The 24,158-nt window shown below is 38.2% G+C and overlaps 1 protein-coding gene across 1 annotated transcript in view; it reads right to left on the bottom strand.

The window, feature by feature from the left end:
* Cdh6 (cadherin 6) overlaps positions 1-23,635 on the bottom strand; it is a 58,715-nt gene extending 35,080 nt beyond the window's left edge. Inside the window, exon 1 of the mRNA XM_090332098.1 lies at positions 23,293-23,635. Within this exon, the coding sequence (XP_090188224.1) occupies positions 23,293-23,520 (228 nt within the window). The 5' untranslated portion in view covers positions 23,521-23,635. The remainder of the gene's footprint in view (positions 1-23,292) is intronic.
* Between the last annotated feature and the right edge of the window lie 523 nt (positions 23,636-24,158).

The raw sequence follows: 24,158 nt of genomic DNA on the forward strand, positions 1-24,158 counted from the left end.
ACTTTAGCTGACAAAAAGAGAAGTTGTATGTAACCCTCAGTTTTAGACTTTTTAATGTATGATCTCTTAGCCCTACGGTGAGGTAGACATCATGGTGACCGTGTGTGGCAGAAGAGGCTTATCATTTCTTGGTGGCCAGGAAGCAAAGATGGCATGAGGGCCTGTTTCTCCTCCCAGTGCCTGTTGCCAATAACCTGACTTCCTACAACTCCACTCCACCCCCTAGTGGTTCTGTCATGGATCAAGGTCCTCACAGGCTGGAGACTAAGCCTTTAATACATGGGTCTTTGGAGACAGTTACAATTCAATCCATAGCACTTCTTCTCTGGTTCCTTCCATAGGCACCTATTGGTTAGGGTGATCACATGTGTCTTTGGCCTTTAATGACACTTGCACAGTGTACTATGTGTGACTGTGAAGGGGACAGTGTCCAAGCTGAGTATACTACAGGGCAATGGGGACAGTGCCCCAAGAGGATGGCAGAACCACAATATGGAAGGTACCTTGAGTTCCCAAATAACCTCTATTCTCACTAACCTGTAACTTGAAATCGAGCTATATCATACTTCAGCCATCATCATCATTCATTTTGTGGTATGAAGTCTTAATCTCAAGGTCTGATACTTGCTAGGTAGGTGCTCTATCACTTAAGTCATGCTCCTAACCCTTTTTGCTTTAGTCATTTTTCAGATAGGATCTAGTGTTTTTGCTTGGCCCAATGTGAGCTACCTAAGCCTCCTACATAGCTAGGATTTCAGGAATATGCTTTCATGTCTGGCTCCTGGCATTCTATCTTGGAGTGTTTTAGTTGTATGGCTGTTGTTGTTATAAGACTGATGCCTTTTCCTTAACTCAGCACTTCTCAAAGTGTGTCCTCTGGATGGTAGCAGCAGAACCTCAAGGAATGTTGCCCAGCAATCTGTGTTTGAAGAAACCTGTAGGTATTTCTGATGAGCGCTCACATTTGAGAAATACTGTTTTAACTAGTGAAATCCTAATGGTGAAAAGCATGACCTGGGGCAAGAGAAAGGGATGGGATAAATTCATGCTGTGAACCAGCCTGTAATGTCTCCAAGTCTGTTTCTTCACGTATACCACTAGATCAATGATACTTTGTTTACAAGTAGATTGTCCTGAGAATTAATAAAATAGATATTCAAAGCTGGGCCTATAGTCCTAGCTACTCAGGAGGTGTTGATCTGAGATTAGCACCAGAAGTGGTGTTGTGGCTCAAAGTGTTAGCCTTGAGTGCTGGCCTTGAGCAAAAAGAGCTCAGGGACAGGGCTCTGGCCCTGAGTTCAAACCCCACGATCCACAACAACAACAAAATAAGAAGCAAACAACCCTATCCCTGCTTCCTGCAAATTGTGAAAGCCTCCCTTAAACTACTATTACATTTGTAAACATGACACATTCACAAGTTAGATTTTGAAAGTAAGAAGAGTTGGGTCAGAACTCTGACTTTCTTATTAATCAGCAAATTAATCAATGCAGTTTAGTCTTTATTCTGACTTCTACATGACAGTTTTCATAATACTCAACCTTGCCAATTATCCCTCTTCTGCTTGTCCCTTAAATGTTGGTGTTGCTTGGGCTGTGTATTAGGTCCTTCATTTCCATATTTCAGTAATGACATAATGATTCATGCTTTGACTAATAACATCATCTGTTTTCATAGAATCAGCAACGGTCCTATGGTATTAGTGGTCAAATCTGCCTATGTCTGTCTATCTCTATCACTCTATCTCTGTTTCTATATCTGCTTTAAATCTCGTTTTGTCTCTATATATCTATCAATTTATCCATTTCCTCTATTTCTATTTTTATTTCTATCTAATCTATGTACCTACCTATCTCTATTTTCTTTCTTTCTTTCTTTTCTTTCTTTCTTTCTTTCTTTCTTTCTTTCTTTCTTTCTTTCTTTCTTTCTTTCTTTCTTTCTTTCTTTCTTTCTTTCTTTCTCTAAGACAGACCACTTCTTGAGAGCCATGTATTTGCCTTAGGAAGTCTTTTAGGTCATTTATACTAGTCCAAATGGTGCTATCACATCTCCTCACCGCACCCTGAAAGTGTCCCTTCTCTTGTGTTATGTATCTTTGTAAAGGCCACCAGGGAATCATCATAGCCACCACTCCACTGCTATCACGACACTTATTGAGCCACACCTATCTTACATATATCCTGACTCAGCGAACATATTCCACTTCCACTGTTGCCAAACTGTTCCAATTCACCATCACTTCCACACTGGCCTTTTGTAGGCAGGCTAAAATACACATTCAGGCTTTCTTTCTATTTTTCCTCTCTGTCACTAGATCAACTTAACAATCCACCAGTTCCGAAGATGACACTTTTTGGAAGTACATCCTTTGCATCCTTTTGTTCTTGAGATAAAGTTCTTTAACGTGGCCTCTGATGGTAACAGCTAACATCTGTCACCCTTTGAGTTTTATCTTTTCCTCTTCTAGCTGTACTTTATGTCTTATAGTTTCTTGAAAATACCTTAGTCTCTTTCACATCTAGGTTTGTCTATATGTGGTCTTCCTGACATTGAAGCATCTTTACCTGGTTCGTCTGACCCATGTGTCAGGTATGCTTCATTTTTATCTCCTCGGAGAAGTATCCCTTAAACCATTTGATGGAGTTAGATTTTTTTCTCTAGTGCACTGCCAATTTGTCCCCATGGAGCCGCTAGCATATTTTGTTGGTTTGCTTGTTTCTTTTTTCACGAGACTTGTTTCACAGGTGCTTGTCTAGAAAGGCACCAAATCTGCCTGGTTCATGAATGTTACAGATCCCCAACACTTAATGTCCTCAAATAGTGAATGAACACTTACATATTATAGAGATTAGCTTCAATAAGATACCTGTTTTCCTTGAAAGATTCAGTCACACAGAAGATAATAAATCTTAGTTTTGTAGTTTCATTGTTAATTTTCTTAATTCTATATACTAAGAACATATACCATTTCTCAAGTTGTAAGGTCATTCGGTAATTACTGTCAAACATATTACATGGTATGAGCAATCTGAGGAATAAGGCAAGTCATTGCTTCAGTTTTGAATAATTTTCTTAACTCACCAAATAAACTTCAATAAGGAAAGAAACAAATTTGTATTGAATTTTTCCATAAGAATAGACCTGTTTTAAGTATATAATTCATTGATCAGTAATACATGCATTGGGTGTTGGGTCAGATGTCATGAGCTGGTGATGAAAAGCAGTCAGATATTCCTCTGCCATATATCAAGTATCATCTTGGTACAGAAATGAATAAAAAAATCTCCATTTCACAGAAACATTGTTCTACTGCAAAGCAATTTAACCAAGACCTTTAAACTCTTTAGATCATTAGCCTGAAAAGTGACATAAGAAATGCATAAAGACTATCCAATATTTGTCTTTTGTACACAATCAATTTAGGCTTGGAAGTGCTGAGTTATATATGAGAGAGAGAGAGAGAGAGAGAGAGAGAGAGAGAGAGAGAGAGAGAGAGAGAGAGAGAGAGAGAGAGAGAGAGAGAGACAGAGAGAGACAGAGAGACAGAGAGACACAGAGAGACAGAGAGAGAGAGAGAAGCACAAACTATACACTTGACTCCTACAATGAAATGTCAGGAAGAACAAGGAAAATGAAATGCTGGAGGACAGCACAGAAGGAACTTGTAAGACAGAGCCAGGGGATATGTAAGCTCTTTGAGGGTCAGGAAGGCATTTGGAGAAGCTTGGATTCCTGATGAGAACAAATGACTAAACAATCAGAAGAATTCCTGGCATGGTTTCAAGGTTCAGTGTGGGAGAAAATCAGAGGAGGCCTTGAGTATGTGCCTGGGGGTAATAAAAGCTATAAAGTCAGGAAAAATAGAAACACTCCTTCCAATGAGTTGCAGGGCCACTTATTTTCTCATGCTGCACTCAGGTGTGCAAGGGAAGATTCAGTGTATTATTATTTTTTTATAGCTCATCCCTCAAGCCCTAGCCCCAGTGAATTTTAAGAACTCGATATAGGTTGAATATTGAGTCAAAAATTTAGTGCAATATAATAAGGTCTGCCTGATGCAATATATAATCTCTTTAGATAACTCCTTCTGGCAAACCCCTTTCTTTCTCTTTTCCTTCTGTTTCTCATCCAATCTAGGAAGACACCTGGGTATGTGAAAGACACGTATGTACATGGCTACATACAGGGATAATCTCGTGGGGGAGGGGTTCTATTTAAGAAGAACCCTTGCACTTCCCTGTGATTCCCGAGTCTCCAGCAAATATACCTTGCCTATGACTTTGCTCAGTGGGATCTGTGATTTTGGTAGTTGGAATTCTGACACTGGGTTTATCAGGTCCAAGGTAATTAACTCATCATTCCTCTCCTCCCCACTGACATCACATACAATCCTGATTTCTGATTGTTTTAGCATATGTGGTAAGGTTCAAGAAAACCTAAAAAAAAAATCTCTTATTTTTTTCTGGCAAAAGGAGAGATAGTGCTGTCTCTAAATCTCAGGTTTTTTTTCTCCATTATGACCTGAACAATTGGCATTTCCTACATAATATAAATAACCTAATAATGGAGATGGCTTCTTTTCTTTCTTTCTTTCTTTCTTTCTTTCTTTCTTTCTTTCTTTCTTTCTTTCTTTCTTTCTTTCTTTCTTTCTTTCTGTCAGTTGTGGGGCTTGAACTCTGGTCCTGGGCCTTGTCCCTGAGCTCTTCAGCTCAAGGTTTGCGCTCTATGGCTTATTTTATTTTTAAGAATTATCTCATATGATTCAACATTTGGTAATTTGTTCTGCTTAGAATTTAGGAAAGTAATAATACTAGGAATTTATTAAGTCCACAGTATGGGCTTTTAAAAAGTTAATTTTGAGCTGGGCAATGTTGGCCTATGCCTGTCATCCTAGCACTGAGGAGGCTGAGATCTGAGCATCACGGTAGGAAGCCAGCCTGGGCACCAAAGACTGTAAGACTCTTATTTCCATTTAACCACTAGAATACCAGAAATGAATCTGTGGTTCAAAGTGGTAGAGTAATTGAGCAAAAAAGTGCTGGGACAGTGCCCAGAGGGGCCTGAGTTTAAGCCCTATGACTGAGAAAAAAATACTCTTGCATCTTTTCACTTAATTCTGCAGACTTTCAATAAAGAGCCATGTTGTTTTAGTAGTGTTTTAGCATTAGGTTACAATGATCTATTGAATTTCGTATTCTCCAAACCTAAGGACAATCTCATCCTGAATACTGTCTGGATCTTGTCCTGGGCCTTGTACAATATTCAAAGGAGTCTCCAGGCACTACCTAGTAGATACCAAATGAACCTTCTCCAGTTATCAAGAAAATTTCCAGATGTTAATGAATGCAAACAAGGACCCCAAATTGAGAGTATGTATGTATGTATGTATGTATGTATGTATGTATGTATGTATGTATGTATGTATATATGTATGTATATATCCATCCATCTGTTCATCCAATCTTTTCAACTTCTGAGTGTGCATCTTGATGCTTTTAAACTACATTTCAATAGCACAGTAAGGAGTTCTGCATTTCAGAATCAGATATTCTGCATGACCTTACTCAACTCTATTTTTTAATCTACTGTTAGATTTAATAACCACTGAAACACATCTTGTGTTATGTGGAGAATTTCTGGCAAAGTGCTAACAGTGAAAGGACTTTAGGTCAAAAGGCAGGAGAAATTGATTAATTTCCCTTAACATTTATCTTCTACACTCAATACGTTGGGTTTAATGTCAGAAGTACCAGAGTAACTATTAAATGAGCAAAAAGTAAGTTCTGTAGTAGTCATGATAGCCAGGATTGTATCTCTCAAAGCAGCTCCTGTTCTCATTCCCATAATCTGTGACTCTGCCACCAAATATGGCAAGGGACTTTGCAGATGTGATTAGGGAAGGCTCACAGGCAGAAGTATATTTTGGATCATCAAGGTGAGTGGGATGCAGTCTCAAGGATGTGCAGAAGGGAAAGAGGTAGGGGAAAGCTAAAGTCAGAGAAAGCACTGTGAAAAAAAAAGCATGGCATGGAGAGCATTTGAAGGTATTATGGCGTTGGCTTTGAAGATGGAGAAAAGGATGATAAAACTAAGAAATGCAAGTGTGCTTAGGAAGTTGGACAAGGCAAGGAAACCCCTTCTCCCCTGGCACCTCTGGAAGGACGTTTTGCATATACCTTGATTTTAGTTCAGTGAAACCCATTTCAGACATCTAATCTCCGAAACTGTAAGAAGATACTTTTTTATTGCTTGTTTTTTGTGGATCCTGGGGCTTGAAGTGAGCCTGGGTGCTGTCCCTGAGCTCTTTAGCTCAAGGCTACTACCCTACCCATGAGCCAAGCCCCACTTCCCATTTTGTAGAGGTTAATTGGAGATAAGAGTCGCAGGTCCTTTTGTGCCCGAGATGGCCTTGAACCTTGATTCTCAGAGCTCAGGCTCCCGAGATTACAGGATTACAGATGTGAGCCACCGCCTGGCCAAGAAGATACTTTTGTGTTGTTTTATACCCTTGAAGTTTGGACATTTGTTACAGCAGCAACAAAACTTCAGAAAACTGAAGCAGTATTTTCTCATCTCTGGAATTCAAGAGGAACCTAAACTACATGTGGTCCTTCAAGGAGCCTAGTGGAGAGGGAAGAAAATGGACCCTCCCCGATACAAGCCCTGTGTCAGGTTGTGCAAGAAAACTTCACATCAATGAAGCCTCACAACGACTCCAGGAGAGAATCTTTATTTCCTCCTTTTGTTCTCAGATTAGGAAAAAGAGGTCAGGGAGAAGGTTAGGGCCAGAAAGGGCCCCAAGATCAGCCCATCTCAAAACCTAGGCTTTGCTCTCAATAGAGCAAATTGCCAAAGCAATACTCCTTACAACAACTATAAACATTTTGAATCCACTGTATTTGTTATATTAAACTCCAGGCTAAGTTATTTGTTACTTCTATTGGCACAAATGATACAAGCTGTAATAGATGTTACTGTTCACTTGGGTTTTATCAATTAAACAAATGCCTTTTTGGTTTATTAACTGCATGTAGTTATTTTCCCCCAAAAGGCATTGTTTACTGCCTTGTGGTTGGCTTTTCATGGCCAAGGTCCTTCTTGTCTTGGCAGACTGTGACATTAGTCTCAGCTCCTGCTTAGTCTAACATTTTCATTTTCAAAAGCTAGTGGTAAATCAAGCTGAGAGCCAGATACCTAGTCAAAAATTGATTTAGTAAGGCGTTGTAGCTCACTAGCTATAATCCTACTTTTTATACTTTACACTATAATCTAAGGACACACACACACACACACACACACACACACAGAGCTACCTCCTTCTCTCTGACACATATACCCTAGTGGAAAATATAATGTACATAGATAAAATGCAGACATTTGAGACCTAATAAACTTTTTCCAAAGTATGTTTTTCCCCAATTATGTTAGAGATTATATTTTTGTATGTTGACTGTCACTTAGGATCTAAAAACTGTCTGTCTCTATAAAAATAAGTAGGTGGCTTGAAGAAGGCACTATTTCTTATTCTCAAGCATCCTGAACATGCAGAGTAAATCATGTGATTTCAGGAAAGTTCTTGACCTGCTCAAGGAAACACTGGTGAGTGGTTGTAGGAAAGGATTATGAGTTCACTAATTAGGTTTTATTGTGTTGGAACTAAAGTGCATGACCTTAAATGATTCCAAGAGCTCTTTTTTCCCCCCTTCTTTTAGGTAGCATGGAAGTTATCAGTGGATAGAAACGGCCTGACGGTTATGGTAGGGAAAGCACTCTCTTGGTCATGTGAAAGTCACAAACCCGAGTGCTAATTTCTAAGCGTTTAGGCTATACTTTCAATTGCTGCCATGTCTAAAATTCCCTCTGGTGTTTCATCAGCTATGGCAGCAGCTAGGCTTCTCTGCTGCTAGTGATCCTGTGGTTCCTGAACCTATCTGAGACTGTTTCCTTTCATGCAAAAGAAACAATCAGCAGAGCAAAGAGACAGCATACAGAATGGAAGAAAAATCTTTACCAGAAAATTTTCCAACTGGGAATTAATAGTTAATATAAGATACTCAAAAAATAAACAACAAAAGCAAGTAAGTTAATCAATAAATGAACAATGAAACTGAATACTGTTTCCTTCCCCTTCCTCCTCCTCTTCCTCCTTCTTCATCTTCCTCTCCTTCCTTTCCTCCTCCCTTCCTCCCTCCCTCCTCCCTTTCTCCCTCTCTCTTCTTTTCTTTCTTTCTTTCTTCCTTCCTTCCTTCCTTTCTTTTTTTCTTTTTCTTTTCTCTTCTTTCTTTTTTTCACACTGGAGCTTAAACTCAGGACTTCATGCTTTCTTCCCAGGCTGTCTTGAGCCATGATACTCCTATTTATGGTTTCTGTATAGCTAATGTAACCCATGCATACCATAGAACTCCGCTTTCCATTGGTTGAGATGGAGGATGGCATTCCCACACACTTTTATTTTGGAGGTTAGGACTGGCTGCCAACCAAAAATATCCTGATCTAAGCCTTTTGTGCATCTGAGGACTATAGTTGTGAGTCACTGATTTTGGCTTTGAAAGGTGTTTCAAGTAAAAAAATACAAATAATGAATAAATCCATGAAATGCTCCACATCTTTAGCCATCAGGGAAAAGCAAATCAAAATTATATTGAACAACTGTCAATACGAAAAGATATAAATAATACCAAGAATGAAGGGCATTATCTACTTACTTACAGCTGATGGGAATTCAACTTTATCTACTCTGGCATTCAGTATGGAGATTCCAAAATAACTTTAAAATAGAACTACCACGTGACTCAGCTATATTACTTCTAGTATCAAAGTCAGCTTACTAAAGAGATGCCTGTATCCTTTCATGGCATTATTTGTAATAGACAAATGATATAGTAAGCCTAGATGCCCATCACTGAATAAATGGATAAAGAATATATGGAAGTTGCTAGGCATGGTGGCTCATGCCTGTAATCCTAGCTACTCAGGAGGCTGAGATCTGAGGATTGCAATTCAAAGCCAGCCCAGGCATTAAAGTCCATGAGCTCTTTTTTTTAAATTGTAATTAGTAAAAGGGTTACATGATATTTGCCAGATAGAAGGTGCATTAATTCACATACATTGATACCCTTTCACATGTCTTGGTACCCATTACCCTCCCCCCCACACCCCACACCCGTCTTGGTTTTCCCCCCTTCCCTATCAAATTTCAAATAACCAAATACAAACAAATTCCATGAGCTCTTATTTCCAATTAACACCCAGAAAACCAGAAGTGGCGCTGTGGCTCAAGCGGTAGGGCAGTAGCCTTGAACTGAAGAGTTCAGGGTCAATGCTGAGGCCCAGAATTCAAGCCCCATGATCACACACACACACACAAAAAAAGAATATATGGAAGTTTTACTTGGCCAAAAGTACAATGAAATTTCATTGTGTGCTGGGAAATGGTGAAAACTAAAGATCATCATGTCAAGTTAAATAAGCCAATTCATAAAAACAAATATCACAATGAAATGTTTCTCTGATATTTGAAATAATAGGGCAAAAAGCAGACATAAAAGTAAGAGGAAGACTACTAAGGAAGTGAAGGGGTTAACAGAATAATAGAGAGGTTGGATATTGTCTAAATAAATTGTATGTATGCATTTATTATTATAATGAAACATCATAGAATTAATAGTGTATAAGTAATTCTTCTTGTAGGACATTCACCATCATTGCTGCCCCATCCTTTTATCACTAAGGAAAGAGTTCCAGATTCTACATGAAATAAGGGAGCTATTATCTATCTATCCATCCATCCATCCCTCCATACATCCCTCCATCCATCCCTCCATACATCCATCTATTTTGTTAGTACTTGAGTAAACACCCAGTGTCTCAAACTTGTTAGGTTAGTGCTCTACCACTTGAGCTATGCCTTCCGTCCATTTTGCTTTGTTTTTTTTTTATAGAAAAATATGGCTTCATTTTTTTGCCTAGGCTACCCTAGATTGTAATTCTCCTATTTCAGCTTCCCATATGGCTAGAATGACAGATACATGTCACTGTGCCATGAGTTTTATTGTTTGAGATGGTGTTCTTGAAACTCTTCCAACATCTTCCTGACCTCATACTTCTAAGTAGTTTGGACTGCAGGCATGAGTTACTGTGCCTGGCTTCAGATGATTATATTTTACAATACATGAGGATAGCAATCAAGCAAACTGAAGTTGTGAACAATTATTTTAAACCAGAGCTTTCTTTTCATGCCCATCTGCATGTTTTTCTTGTAAGTTGTTCTGATAAGTAATAAGAGTTAAGATGAAATTATTATCCAGGAATGATTCTTTTTTTCTGTGAAAACTCTGAATATGTTAATTAGAAGATATAGTTGATTAAAGAAGAGAAATAGCCATTATATAGATTTTTTGGTTCCTACATTATCAAATTTCTCTCTAAAGCTGTTTTTTTTCTGTGAAACATTGCAATCAACATCCTCAAGTGCAAAGTAATTTTTATTTTACTAAACTCCTAAATTATTATCGTGGGAGTTTTAATAAAAAGAAACTTGTACTATTGATTGACTTTTTCTCATTTTATTTCATAATTTCTTCTACTAAGACTCTTTGCTGTCTATTTTTCATTTGTTAAACTCTTATAGGAACCAACTTTTTGGTACAACATTATTGTTTTATATACAGATTTTATTTTTCTTGTTAGTTTCTGCATATACAACTACGCTGTTTTTCACTTTTCTAGTTCACACTAAAAAAGCAAATTTTTTCCAGTGGTATCATAAAGTAGTTGTCCATTTTGATGTGAAATTTCCAGAGTTAGTTTTCAATAAATTTATTCTAATAAATATTGTTTCTATAAAGAAACAGTTTCTTTTTGAGATTTTTCTGTTAAATTTCTATTATCAGTCTTTTTTTTTTAAATTCTCATCTTCTCTCAGTGTTCACTTGAGACAAACAGTTCAACTCTGGTCTCCACACAGATAAAAGCACCTGGAAGCAATGTTATCCATTTGTTTATATGCTGATTTCCCAAGTCTGCAATGAATGTTTTAACCTGAAAATAACATTTGCTTCTGCTTGAAAAAAAAAGAATTTATATCATCAGTTGTCAACCTAATGTCCCAAATAGTATCAATGGTATGCATATCAAAGCATTCCATCTTGACTGTCTGAATGAAGTGTGACTGAAGTTAGCAGTGCTATAGTGAGTGCTTCACATTGGTTGGGATGGTGGAACTTAACTGTTCTCACTTTGTCCACATACACAAATGGTTGCTCTGTGAGCCACAGATCCATTAATTAGCTTGATTATAGTAATCACTTCATAGCATGGGTGTTATTAAGACTTCACATTGTCACCTTCACTATGTATAATTTTCATTTGTCAATTATTCGTTAGTAAAGCTGGAGAAAATGTGTGGAGGAATGTTCAGATAATGAGATGGATTTTCACCTTTTGGGGTCATTGTATCTTAACTCCAAACACATTTGGCTGTCTCTGCTGGGAAAATCCATGAGATTATGATGACTAAGACACAGAGTCCAGGGTTTTGCAGAGTTTACAAAAATATAAGTATTCAGAAGTATAAATTTGATGGCTAAACTAAAATAGAAACAACAGCCCAGGGAATGAATACAAAATACAGCTCAATATATTTAAGGTCAAAGTTCAACCATAAATGAGGAATTAATTATTTTGCTCTCAAGAAGGTGAAACCTTCAGGGTAATTAAATAATCAACACTAATTTTCCCACACTAAAACTTTGGTCTAATAATAAGGAGATTATGATATTAATTTTAATTTAACTATCATCACAAATACAGCTTAAAACACTATTGTTACCTAATTGTAGGAGTCAATTTGGGAATTGTTGGCTGTCCTAAATATTTTTGTGGGATAGCAATAACCCTAAGTAGACCATAACATTTTATGGTAGCTGAAATAAGGCTACAACAGAATTGGGAAGCAGGATCTAGCAAAGTCACCAGAATCATTAAATAATGTCAAGTGGAATGTATGTCTTATTTTTATTTTGACTGGGACAATAGCCACATTTTCTGTTTTCTTTACATATTCAGTGCTTGCAATTATCTTCTTGAGCTGCATTGGGGCCATCTTTGTGCTTGTGACTTTTTTTTTTTTTTTTTTTTTTTTGCCATTCCCAGGGCTTGAACTTAGGGCCTGAGCACTGCCCTTGGGCTTTCCCAGCACTCTACCACTTTAACCTCAGCACTGCTTCTGGCTTTTTTCAGTGTATGCGGTACTAAGGAATTGAACCCAGAGCTTCATGCATGCTAGATAAACACTTTACCACTAGGCCATCCTTATGGTCCCAGGCTGTGTGACCTTTTTTTTTCCTTTCCCATTGTGACATTTAAAAAAATTCTTTTTTAAATTTTATTGTCAGGATAATGTATAGAGGGGTTACAGTTACATTAATCAGGTAGTAGGTGCATTACTTCTCACACATTGATACTCCTCATATTTTTGTCCCTGTTTCCCTCCCCCCATTGTCTCCCAATCATCTTGTTTATCCCCCTTCCCTTTCCTATTTCAAATAAATAAATAAATAAATAAATATACAATATACCAGGTAACAAAGTCAGATACAGTAAAAACATGAGATTAATAATAAGGACAAAAAAGAGAAGAGAAAAAAACATAGTATATTATGAATAACAATCATACAAGATAAAGCTCTTACGTCTATATCCTAGAGTTCATTTCATTTAATTTCATCCTATATTACCTTATGTACATAGGTGTTCAGCTATTGTAATCTCTGTTAGGAGAATCTTGGATGTATACTAATTATTACAAATGAGGGAAACCATTGAGCCTATGTTTCTTTGGGTCTGGATTACTTCACTTAATATGATTTTTTCCAAGTCGTTCCATTTCCTTACAAATGGGGTGGTTATATATAAGTACTACATCTTCTTGATCCATTCATCTACTGAGGGGCATCTGGGTTGGTTCCATATCTTCACTATGGTAAATAATGCTGCAGTAAGTTTAGTATGTCCTTGTTTCTGGACTTTTGGGTAAATGCCAAGGAGTGGGATTGCTGGGTCATAGGGGAGCTGTATGTTTAGTCTTTAGAGTCTTTTCAGAGTGGTTGAACAAGTTTACAGTCCCACCAACAGTGCAGTTATAAGTAGGTTTCTTGATAATAGGCCTTGTGACTCTTGACCTCAGGAGAATCACGTCTGACAGCACGAGGCTCATCCTGGTTCTCCTTTCTCTTCATTCTTGCATTTCTTGGAAGATATACTTTCAGGAAGAACACCTTTTCCATTATACCAATCTTACCAGGTCCTGTCTCATAAATATAGGATATTCGCCCCATTCTAAGCCCTTTCTGTGTAATCACTTACTTAATCCTCACCTAAATAATTCTATCACTTTTATTTAATAGCTGAGGGAACATATGGGCCAGAAAGAGATGAAGGAACCTACTCAGCATTGCCAGGTAGTCGGTAATGAAGCTGGTTCTCCAATAGTGTCAGCTTATGCTATCAACAGGCACTCTAGTAAATAATCATTGAATGAATGAAGAGCACTTTCTCTCCAGATCTATTTTTAAAAAATGCCATAGCTGAGATAACTTCTTCAAGTGCCTACTTAACTCCCATCTCTGCTTCCTCTCATCAGCAGTAAATTCCATATCCAAAAGGGCATTTTGAGCTTTTTGTTCTGCCTTCAATATGATCCTAAAGTATTCATTCCTATAGTTCATGCAAAAGCACATTATATGCATGTTCATCTTTCTAACAGTTTATTTTTTCTTGTGCATATATGTTCTTCATGAAGGTAAAACTGGAGGAAATTTTTGGGGGGGTCATGGGACTTCAACTCTGGCCTGGGCACTGTCCCTGAACTCTTCAGCTCAACTCTACTGCCCTGCCCTTGAGCCAAGCCCCACTTTCCATTTTCTAGTGATTAATTGGTGATAAGAATCTCAGGTCCTTTTGTGCCTGGGCTGGCTTTGAATCATGATCCTCAGACCTCAACTAGGACTACAAGCGTGAGCCACCATGCCTGGCTAGAAATATTTTTTAAGATATTTCTTATGCCAATTTGTTTTATTCTGTCCATAATTTCAGATTTTGTTTCCTATATTGGCCTTTTAAGAATACTTACTACTTTTACCCATTTATCAATATTAGCAATAAAAATCATGTTCTCTTATGGGGAATTCTGTTCTCCCTTCTTCAATGCCAGATGGAATGGCAGGTTTGCAAAGAATACTGATACATTAATGACACTCATGAGAATTGAATTTCATTGTAGTCTTGGCAGTTGATAAGATAACATCTAAAGGAAGGTGAAGATTGTTACCAGCAACTTATATTTCCACAAACAATGGCCTCCTTGAAGGTCTAGGAACAACGATACCTTACTATATAATGTGAACATTAGGTGTTGGTTAGAAAAAAGCACCCTTGTAAAAATCTGTATGGTTTTGTTTTTTATTTTATTTATTTATGGCAGGTGATTCCAACAGAGAAGAATACATCATTTAGTTTTGGCTAGAGAGAGAGAGGCCTCTAAAAGTTCAGTTTGTAATTTTTGCTTCAATATCACCTTGACTTTTCTTATCAATCAAATAAAAACAAAACAACAAATTAATGGTCTGAGAGTCTATTGACAGTTGATTGTAATATACTTGGAATTAATTATTTGATTTTTAAAATAAAAATGCAACCAATTAAGAAGTTGGATTGAAAAGATGCATAAGCTAGCATGTTGACATTCTGCATACTTAAATTTTCTACTATAAACAAAAAGTGAAGAACTTTGGTGCAAATCAGATATTTGCATGAATACCAACCATTTTCTAGAGGATTTATTGTATACAGCACGGAGCTTTCTCTGACCTGCAACAATCTCTACCTCTGTTCAAAGAATGGACATAAAATAGCAGCACCAGAAGCAAAAGAAATGATTGGAGGTGTGGCTCAAGCAGTGGAGTGCCAGCCTCAAGTAAGAAAGCCAAGTGAGAGCATGGGGCTCTGAGTTCAAGCCCAAGTACTAGGAGAAGAAAAACAAAGGGACCTAAACTTTTAACTCTTACTTTTAATTTACTATGATCTCTTCAGACTGTCCAAGAAGCTCCACGATTCCACTGGCATAACGAACTGAAAGTTGAAATCCTGGGTTTTATTTGGCTTCCTAAATATCACACTGCTTGTTCTGTAGCCTGGGCTGTCAAGTAGTGCCCTCTGGGTTTGCAATCATGGCCAGATATCCTTATTTTTCTCCTCTCCACATGAACAACCTTGCATACAGGGAAGTTTGAGAGTCAGAAAATTGCTGCTGCTCAAGATACTTTCTTAGCATCAAGTAGCAAACTGAAGCTTTCATCATTAAGGTTATGAAATCTAGTTGTTCAACTGTAGAAACCAAGTGAGAATTATTACCATTATGGCATTTGGAAAGCTACTTCTCAAAACATTGTTTTAAACAAAGACAATTCAGCTAGAGGCTGATTATGGGATTGTACCTATAAATCTAACTATTCAGGAGGCTGAGATCCAAGGATTGAGGTTGAAGCCAGCTTGGGTAGGAAAGCCCTGGAAATTCTTATCTCCAATTAAGGTGGAAGTGGAGCTGTGACTCAAGTGGTAAAGCACCCACCTTGAGTGAAAAAGCTAAGGGACAGTGTCCAGGCCCTGAGTTCAGGTCCCAGAACTGACACCAAACCAAACCAAACCAGACAAAAAAATCATTCGGTGGGTGAGTGTGTGCAGTTATTCTTTGTACAATATGCTAACAAGTAGAGATATGAAAATGTTAAGTGGCTGAGCATTAAATTTAAATGATGATGAGGAAAGGCATGCCCAAGGCACTTGCCTGTTGTGGAGAGAAAAGATTATTACAGGTCATTGAACCAGAACAGAAGTTTAGAGAAGGTTATCGAGAGACAGTAAAAGACTTTTCAAAAAATCATATCGAACAAAAAGAACACTAACTGCACATCTAATACTGAAATGTTCAAATGTTCCATTTTGAATACCACTGATGTATTCTAGACGGTAAAACCCAAGAAAAAGAATGTGATTAGTAAGGCAATTGTATTTGTATAAATCTTAAAAAGTAGTCTTTAAAAACAATTCTTTTCTGTCTACCCTTGGATTTCATGCTGTAAATTCTTTGTAGATATTCATAGCGTTAAGGGGAATGTAATCACTGAATGATAAAGCATGTTCTGTGTCTATTTTTTTCTTTCATTTCTATTTTGACGTGACGCTGTGAAAAAGTAGTCCCACAGGAATGGAAAATGATGGAGAATTTAGGTGGGCACTTGGTGGATTATCCTTGTAGCATCCTTATAGGCTGAACAACTTGACACCTCTTAATCATTGTCAATGAGTAAAACAAAGCTATAGACAATTCCTATTCAATTGGTATTTATCCTAGTCTGTTTCCTGTTGACATAACCTAATGCCTCAGACCAAGAAAAGAGGCTGGCTTGTTTATGTAGCCTGGAAAGTCCAAGAGAGCAGACTAGAGCTTCTTTTTGGCTGTTGGTGAGGATATTATGCTGTTCCAAGTCATGCAGAAAGTGGAAGGATAAGCAGGTACTTTTGGAAGTGAGAGGAGAGAGAAGAGGCTATGTTTGTGACCACCGACCCAATTTCATGATGGCCACATGAATGTCCGTTCTTTCTTTCTTTCTTTCTTTCTTTCTTTCTTTCTTTCTTTCTTTCTTTCTTTCTTTCTTTCTTTCTTTCCTTTCCTTTCCTTTCCTTTCCTTTCCCTTACTTTCCTTTCCTTTCTTTCATGTCCTTCCTTCCTTCCTTCCTTCCTTCCTTCCTTCCTTCCTTCCTTCCTTCCTTCCTTCCTTCCTTCCTTTCTGTCATAGGACTTGAATTCTGGGCCTGGGCATTGTCCCTGGGCTCTTCAACTCAAGGCTATTGCCCTATACTTGAACCACAGTGCCACTTCTGGTTTTCTGGGGGTTAACTGGAGATAAGACTCTCATGGCCTTTAGTGCCTGGGCTGCCTTTGAACCACAATCCTCAGATCTCAGGTTCCTGAATAGCTGGGATTACAAGCATGAGCCACCACGCCCGGTTATGAATGTATTTCTTAAAGGCTGGCCACCATCCCTTAACACCATTAACTGACAGTTAAATATCAGCATGGGTTTTGGTGGGAACACACCACATCCTAACCCTCCGAGGACCAGTGAAGAAATGTACATGAAGTACTTAGTGCTTGATCTGGATAGCGGCATGTTCTGTTCTGGTGGAACTTTTGCTGCTGCTTGTTGGGAATAACAAAGGCTCAGTGATGCTGAGTCACCCATCAATTTCCTGCCAGGATAGATAGGTTCTATCTTGAGTTTATGCTCTTTTTGCAAAGAGGATAATAATATGGGAATAAAAGCAAATGGTATTGTCACAGCAGAACCATTTAAAATATTGCTTTGTGTTTGCAAAATGTTGATCATGTAATTATAGGAACAAATAACTGCTCATCTCTAATTTTAAAGGTGTATCTAGCTGACAGTTTTTTTACTTTTATGGGTTATTAAAATATTACTGTCTAGTTATCTTGAGAAAGGTGTCTTCCTGGCACTGGCTGGATATTACTTTTAGATTCAAGAGAAGCTGTGTGTTATAGATGCTTATAATGCCAGAATTTGGGAAGTTAGGGCAGGAGAATCATGAATGTGAGGACATCTTGGGATATATGTAAAGGCATATGCCTTGAAAATAGAAAAGGCAACTCAAGAGAAAGGTTGTTAATAGAAAGATTGAAAGTACAGCTTGAAACACTCACTCCTCAAAGAAAACAGCAACTTTCAAAAAAAACCAACTTCAGAAATATCTAAGAGAGTAGAATTCAGTAAATTCCCTCAACCTAGATCTCCTGATATGCAGCCAAAAGTAAAATCCTCTTGAGTGTTTTCAATGGAGATTTGACTCATGTGTATACCACATGAAGGGAAGAGAACACGTGGCTCTGAGTAGTCTCGCAACATTATGTGATTCTTTGCCTGAAGTTAGGCCTACTCCTGAGATTTCAATGTATTCTTCTAGAAGTCAAAGCTATATCTATAGCTACCTATTGTCTTTTTGTATGAAAAGTAATCTTAAGACTCTATACGAACCATCGCCAAGAAATTGCTGTGTTATATAAAGCCATCTGAAAGGGTAGAAGGGTTTCTGAAAAAGGCAGAATTTCAATTTTTTCCTCGCATTTCTTCATGAAGCTTATTAAAGCCAGAGAGAACTCAAGCACAGTCTATACAAAGGCAAATACTCTTCCCTTTAGCTCTTTATGCTTTCTTTGTCATTAGTGTCTCCTTTGTTCTCTTAGTGATTAAATCTTTAAGTATCTGAACTCTTTGGACTTCTGACTTTCTCTCTTTTGCCTTCTGTATCCAATTAACTGGGATGTCCTGGAAATTCTTGCTTTGTCTTGTGAGCTGACATATGCCTGGCTTTAACATGGGTTCAGGTCCCATCACCCCATCAATAAGCTCTATTGAACCTCAAAGCTTGGTTGACTTTTCTCCTAGTGCTTTGTGGTTGCCCATTTTAACATTGAACTTGTTATTTTTTTGGAGGTCATTGTGGTTGGCGGTAATAACCTCCTAGCACTATGGTTGCTGAATTTTGTAACATATTACAGTAATCAGTACTTGATTAAAACCCGACTAAGAATCTCTGGAAAGGTAAAACTCAGATAAATTATTTTTAACTGCAGCCTTTCTCAGAATTTAATCTGTCCACATTTCACTGTGAAATTGAGTTAAAATGCTGGTTCTGATTCAATAAGATCTGAGTGAGATGGACACTGGTGGCTCCTACCTGTAATTCTTGCTACTCAAGAGGCTGAGATCTGAGGATTATGGTTTAAAGCCAGCTCTCGCTGGAGAATCTGTGAGACTCATAACTAATTAGCCAGCAAAAAGCCAATGGGTTCTATGGCTTAAGTGGCAAAATGCCTGTCTTGGATGAGTAAACTAAGGAATAGCACCAGGTCCAGGCACTGAGTTTACCCCTTAAGAGCTGGTATACACAGACACACAGACACACAGACACACACACACAGACACACACACACACACACACACACACACACACACACACACACACACACACACACACTGGGTGGGGGAGGAGAGGAAGAGGTGGGAAAGGGAGAGGGAGGGAAAGGGAGATGTAGAGAGAGAGGGAGAGGGACTGGTTGGGGCCCAAATCAGCAGTTTTAACAACTAAGTTATGGATGTTTTTAGGCTCAAGCAGTTCAAAGCAGTCATGAGTTCTACAAGAAGAAAAATCATATTCTTCATATCATCTGTATCTTTACTATCTTAAAGATTTCAAACTGTTACCTGACACAGGAGCCATTCTTCCCATTCTGTTATCTGTACTGGCTATCACAATTTCCACCATAGTATTGTTGAGATTTTCTTTGGTCTCATTGACAAGAGGACACAGAGGGAGGAAGAGGTGAAGAGAGGAAAGAGGAAGATCCCACTGCTTGGCCTGTGCTTCGGCTTTCAAGTGGTATCTGTCCTGTTCATGTCATGACTGCCCCAGCCCCTGGGACTTCCCTCCACCCCCCACTTTTTACCTGGACACTCCTCTTTTTATTTTTCTTGCTCTACCACTGTTCTCATGACTTGCCCCAAGTCAATGCACACAAACCAGCCCCCACATACAAACACAAACAAACGTTAGTAGTGTAAAATATTTCTCTTTGACTGTAAGTACTATCTGCTCAACTAAGTTAGTTTTCCTCATTGAACCCTTCTGGTTGTCCATAGACTGAAATCATCAATCTTTTCAAACTGAGGCAACTATGATAGGCTAGAGTATCACTTAGAGATTGAGCTGGTAGAGCTCTTAGAGGTTCTCTTAGCCTATATGATAACCTAAATGCAGTCTTATGGCTTCCAGAGCAGTCTGGGATCCGGCAAGAACCTCACTAGGAAGTATTTTACAATCGCCCAGGGCATAGGAGCAACTTGTGCCTTCCCTCAGCCATTGATGAATTCTTAGTTCAAGGGAGTTTATAGATTATGCAGCAGGTGGCGCTGTATTCCTTTGATGATGTCATTAACAATTTTCCATAGTTACTGTGATTAAGAAAACAAAATCATGGCAGTGAAAAAATCAGTGTGGAAAAGGAAATAGGGGCAGAGGAGTCGTGCCATGTTTAATGTGTGCATACATGCTATCTGTAAGTAATGGATTAAAAGAGAAATGAATTTTTCCAATTTATATATATTATTAAAAATGATTTCTACCTTATCACAAAAATAATTAAGTTGTTGGAGCTTAACTAATACATGGATCAGCTGAGTATTACTCTTAGCCCAAGGCCACCGTGAAAAAGATCTTATAAGCTGAGAAAACATTGGCTTGAGTTGAGTTTTTTTTTTTTTTTGCCCTTAAGTTATATCTCTTATAAGTCAGTTAAAGATGAATCAGCTTATTGCTACATCAGGAGTAGCTCAAAAAATCCTTCTAAATCTATTTAGTGCTCACACTGGAGCTTGAACACAAGGCTTAGTGCTCTTGCTTGACATTTTTGTTCAAGGCTAATGTTTTACCACATCTCTACTTCCAGATTTTTGCTAGTTCATTAAAGATAAGAGGCCCATGGACTTTTTGCCCAGCTTTGAACTATGATCTTCAGATCTCAGCCTCCTGTGTAGCTTGATCCCACCAGTGCCAGACTAAAATGGTATAATTGCTTAGAAAGGCTAAATTCAAACAAACACCAGGAAACAGGTACTTGAAAGGGGTGAGATAGGACCAAGGGAAGGGGGGGTAGATAAAAAAGGGGAGGTAGATAAAGAAAAGGGGGGTAGAATGCCATGAAAAACCTGATGTATATCCAAAAACCTTAAGAAAAGTGAGGGAGGGGATAGGTTGAGAGGGATGAGTGAGAATGTTGAAAGGGGAGATGTTGTGTTGAGAAACTGCTTTGGTGAATGGCAACTCCTTTGTACAATGATTTCAAGTTAATAAACGAAGAAATTAAATGCTGGCCAGTTTTTAATTATGGAGTTGAAAAAAGGTTGTCTCAACAGACCAGCAGTTCCAGAACCCTTCTCACCCTCTCTCATGTAGTGATCATCCTTGAGACTTCTTCCTTTCTCCAGAAAACAGTCACTCATGTGAGCAAGGGAGGAGAGGAGAGGTAACAAAGAAGGGCAGATAATGGTAAAAGGGAAATTTATGTAGCCAGCATTAAAAATATGCAAAGCCAAGGAGTTTAGTTTACTCTGAGCTTGTGACAGGACTTGCCACGTTCCCCACATCTCTCATTCACCGACACTTGCTCATTTCTCTAGTATCTGTCAGCAGTGATCTAACAGCTATTATCCCTCCTCATTCTATTACCTCTTGAGTTAATAGAACAAAGATGTTAGATTGCTCACCAGCATCAGTTACTTCTCTAGGTAACTACCTGGTGCCACCATGGTGCCTGCCTCACTTACACAACCCTGTAACTCCACTAGCTAGGCACTAACTGCTTGGCAAGATTTCTAGCTGCAGAAACTGAAGTCTGGAAAGGGGCACAACCCCACTAGCAATTGACAGTGCAAATACATTTCGGAATCTCCCTGAGGTCACAGTTTTTACCTTTCTCCCTTTGCAATTTTACCTTTCTGAGAAACTTCCAATTGTGAAATTGATTTGTGTGTGTGTGTGTGTGTGTGTGTGTGTGTGTGTGTGTCCTACTGTGGCTTCAGCTTCTAGCCTCCTGAAATACTCTGGACTTTCTAAAAGAATCTGTGCTATTATTGATGTAAAATGGCACCACAGTTTTAGAAGAAAAGCAGAAAGGAAAAAAAAGAACAGAAACAGAAGGTAGGAAAACAGCATTCTGATGAAGTACTTTTTAAATGTTAATCTTTGATGGCAGTAAGGCCACTTGTGTTCTAAAAAGTGTTCTCAATGATAGTTATCACCCTGTTAACACAGTGTTGTTCAAACTTCACAGCAGAAGTGAGGTACAAGTCAGTTAGCCACCTTTTTTTCAGTAGTGTGAGTTTCACAGGAAATTTGTGGCAAGGTTCTTGGGGGACCTTTGCTTATGATCACCCCTTTATAGAATGTGTTCTTTCCTATTTTATTCTATATTAATAATTCACTTTCCTTGGAATACTGCCTGGGCACCTGAGCCTAAACCATGCTTGGCTTTCTGTCATTTATACTGGTAAATACTGAAAAGAGAATATTTGCACACAGTTATTCAAGGATATTTGATCACATAGTGCAGTATGAACACACAGTCCTTGGAATCTACAAAACATTTGTTGTCTGTCTAAAATCTTTACGTTGGTATTTTAAAATTATAGTTGAAATCATAAATGAAGATTTCTTTTATTGTCAATATTTAATGTTCGCTGTTGGTCCGTGTGAGGACTGGATGTGTGACAGTTATTTTTGTTATCTATACCATCTTAGGAAATGTAGTAGAGTCTACCGAAAAGCATGCTGCTGTTTTCTTTTACATCTTGGCAGTGTGCAGATAGTCTGCACCAAGAAGTGAACTGAGGATACAATTTCAGTGACACCATGACAGTTGAACCAAATTGCTTCTCTGACTCAACTTTTAGCAATCTGCAAGGATTGTAATAAGTGATGCCTCCTCGTCAAGTCAATAAAATGGTCAGATGCTACTTAGCATTTCTACACAGTCATTTTTCTCTTTTGTCAACCTTGCTACTATTTAAAATGCTGGGACTTCATTAGATAACACAACAGCACAATAACCACCAAATTAAACCACAAGGTTTTTTTTTTTTTCCTATAAAAGGCTTCTTTTGGTCCATGGTAGCAGACTAAAGAAATAGTTAACTTGAACTTGGCCGCATGACTCAGAATGTTTGCCTTCAAGACGAGGAAAAGGAACTTTCCTTTTTATACTGAATAATCACTACATTGCTATTTTTAATACACCTTACTTTATAGAATAGCTGGACCCTATTTTTTTCAAACTAAAGTTAAAAAAATTTGAAGGCTTTATGATAATCCTATGTAGATGCTTGTGGGCATTTATCTTATTTTCCACCAAAGAATTTTCTCATTCTTTGTGAGACTGTTAACATTTCTATTTTTTCTTTTCTTCTTCTTCTTCTTCTTTTTTTTGCTAGTCTCTTCCTGAAGCTACTCAAGTGAGGCAGAAGAAAAAAAACCTCTCAACCCAATAAGCAACAATTCCTCCCCTATTGGGGAATAGTTGGCTACTTTCCTTTCTATTTATGAGAAGTAACTTCTTCAAACTTCTAAATCCAGAATGTCAAAAGCACCCACAGGAACCTTACCTTGCCCACATACTGATAATCCGATCCAGTGTATTCTTCCAGGAGAAAGAACTGATTCCACATCCAGCTCCTTTTTGAACGGTTCAACTCATTTCTGCTGTTTGCTGAGAGCTCTAGGGCCCTTTTCTTTGCCGGAATGCCACTAGTCCTCTTAGATAATGGAGTTGAAAAAGTTGGGTAGGGCTGTCCGACCCAAAAGAGCAGCAAGAAGTAGCGGTAAGTTCTCATGCTGAACGGCGAGGCTCTCTGCGGAGTGACTTCCTCTCTCCTTGAAATGCTTGTTTTCACTGCTCAAGATCCAGCCTCATTCCTCTTTTCTTCCGTAATGTTCTCTGCTTGGCTCTCAGAGGCTATCTGGAAAGAATAATAACATATCAAGCATTTTTAGAGATGCTTAAAATTCAGTGTTAGAGCAAATAGGCTGGAAGAAATGGACAGGAATTTGAATAGCAAAACATGAACAAAAAAAGTCCGCTATCAGTTTTGAAATGGGAGAAATGATCTTGTAGATGTATATGCTGAACGGAACGCACATGCCAAGCGCCAAAGTGCTTTTGCTCTCTTCCTTTCTATCGCTTAAGAAGTATCTCCTATTTTAAGTAAGAGCCTTGCCCTAAGTCGACATGCCAGAAAGGATTATTTTACTCATCATCTACCTCGGATATGTGGGCTGAGCTCTTGTTAGAAGAAAGCAGTTTGTGTTTCTGATTCTATTTGCATATTTATCCTCATGAACAAGTCTAATGCAAAGAATATCACAGACAATTGAAATCCCATTGAAAGTAGATAATGTTGCAATTTTGCTGGAATTTATTGAGTACCTGTGATGTGCCAGGCACAAGGCCAGGCAGACCTTAACTTCTATA

The sequence above is a fragment of the Megascapheus bottae genome, chromosome 4, assembly GCF_031878675.1.
Source record: "Megascapheus bottae isolate mThoBot1 chromosome 4, mThoBot2.hap1, whole genome shotgun sequence".
Taxonomy (NCBI): domain Eukaryota; kingdom Metazoa; phylum Chordata; class Mammalia; order Rodentia; family Geomyidae; genus Megascapheus; species Megascapheus bottae.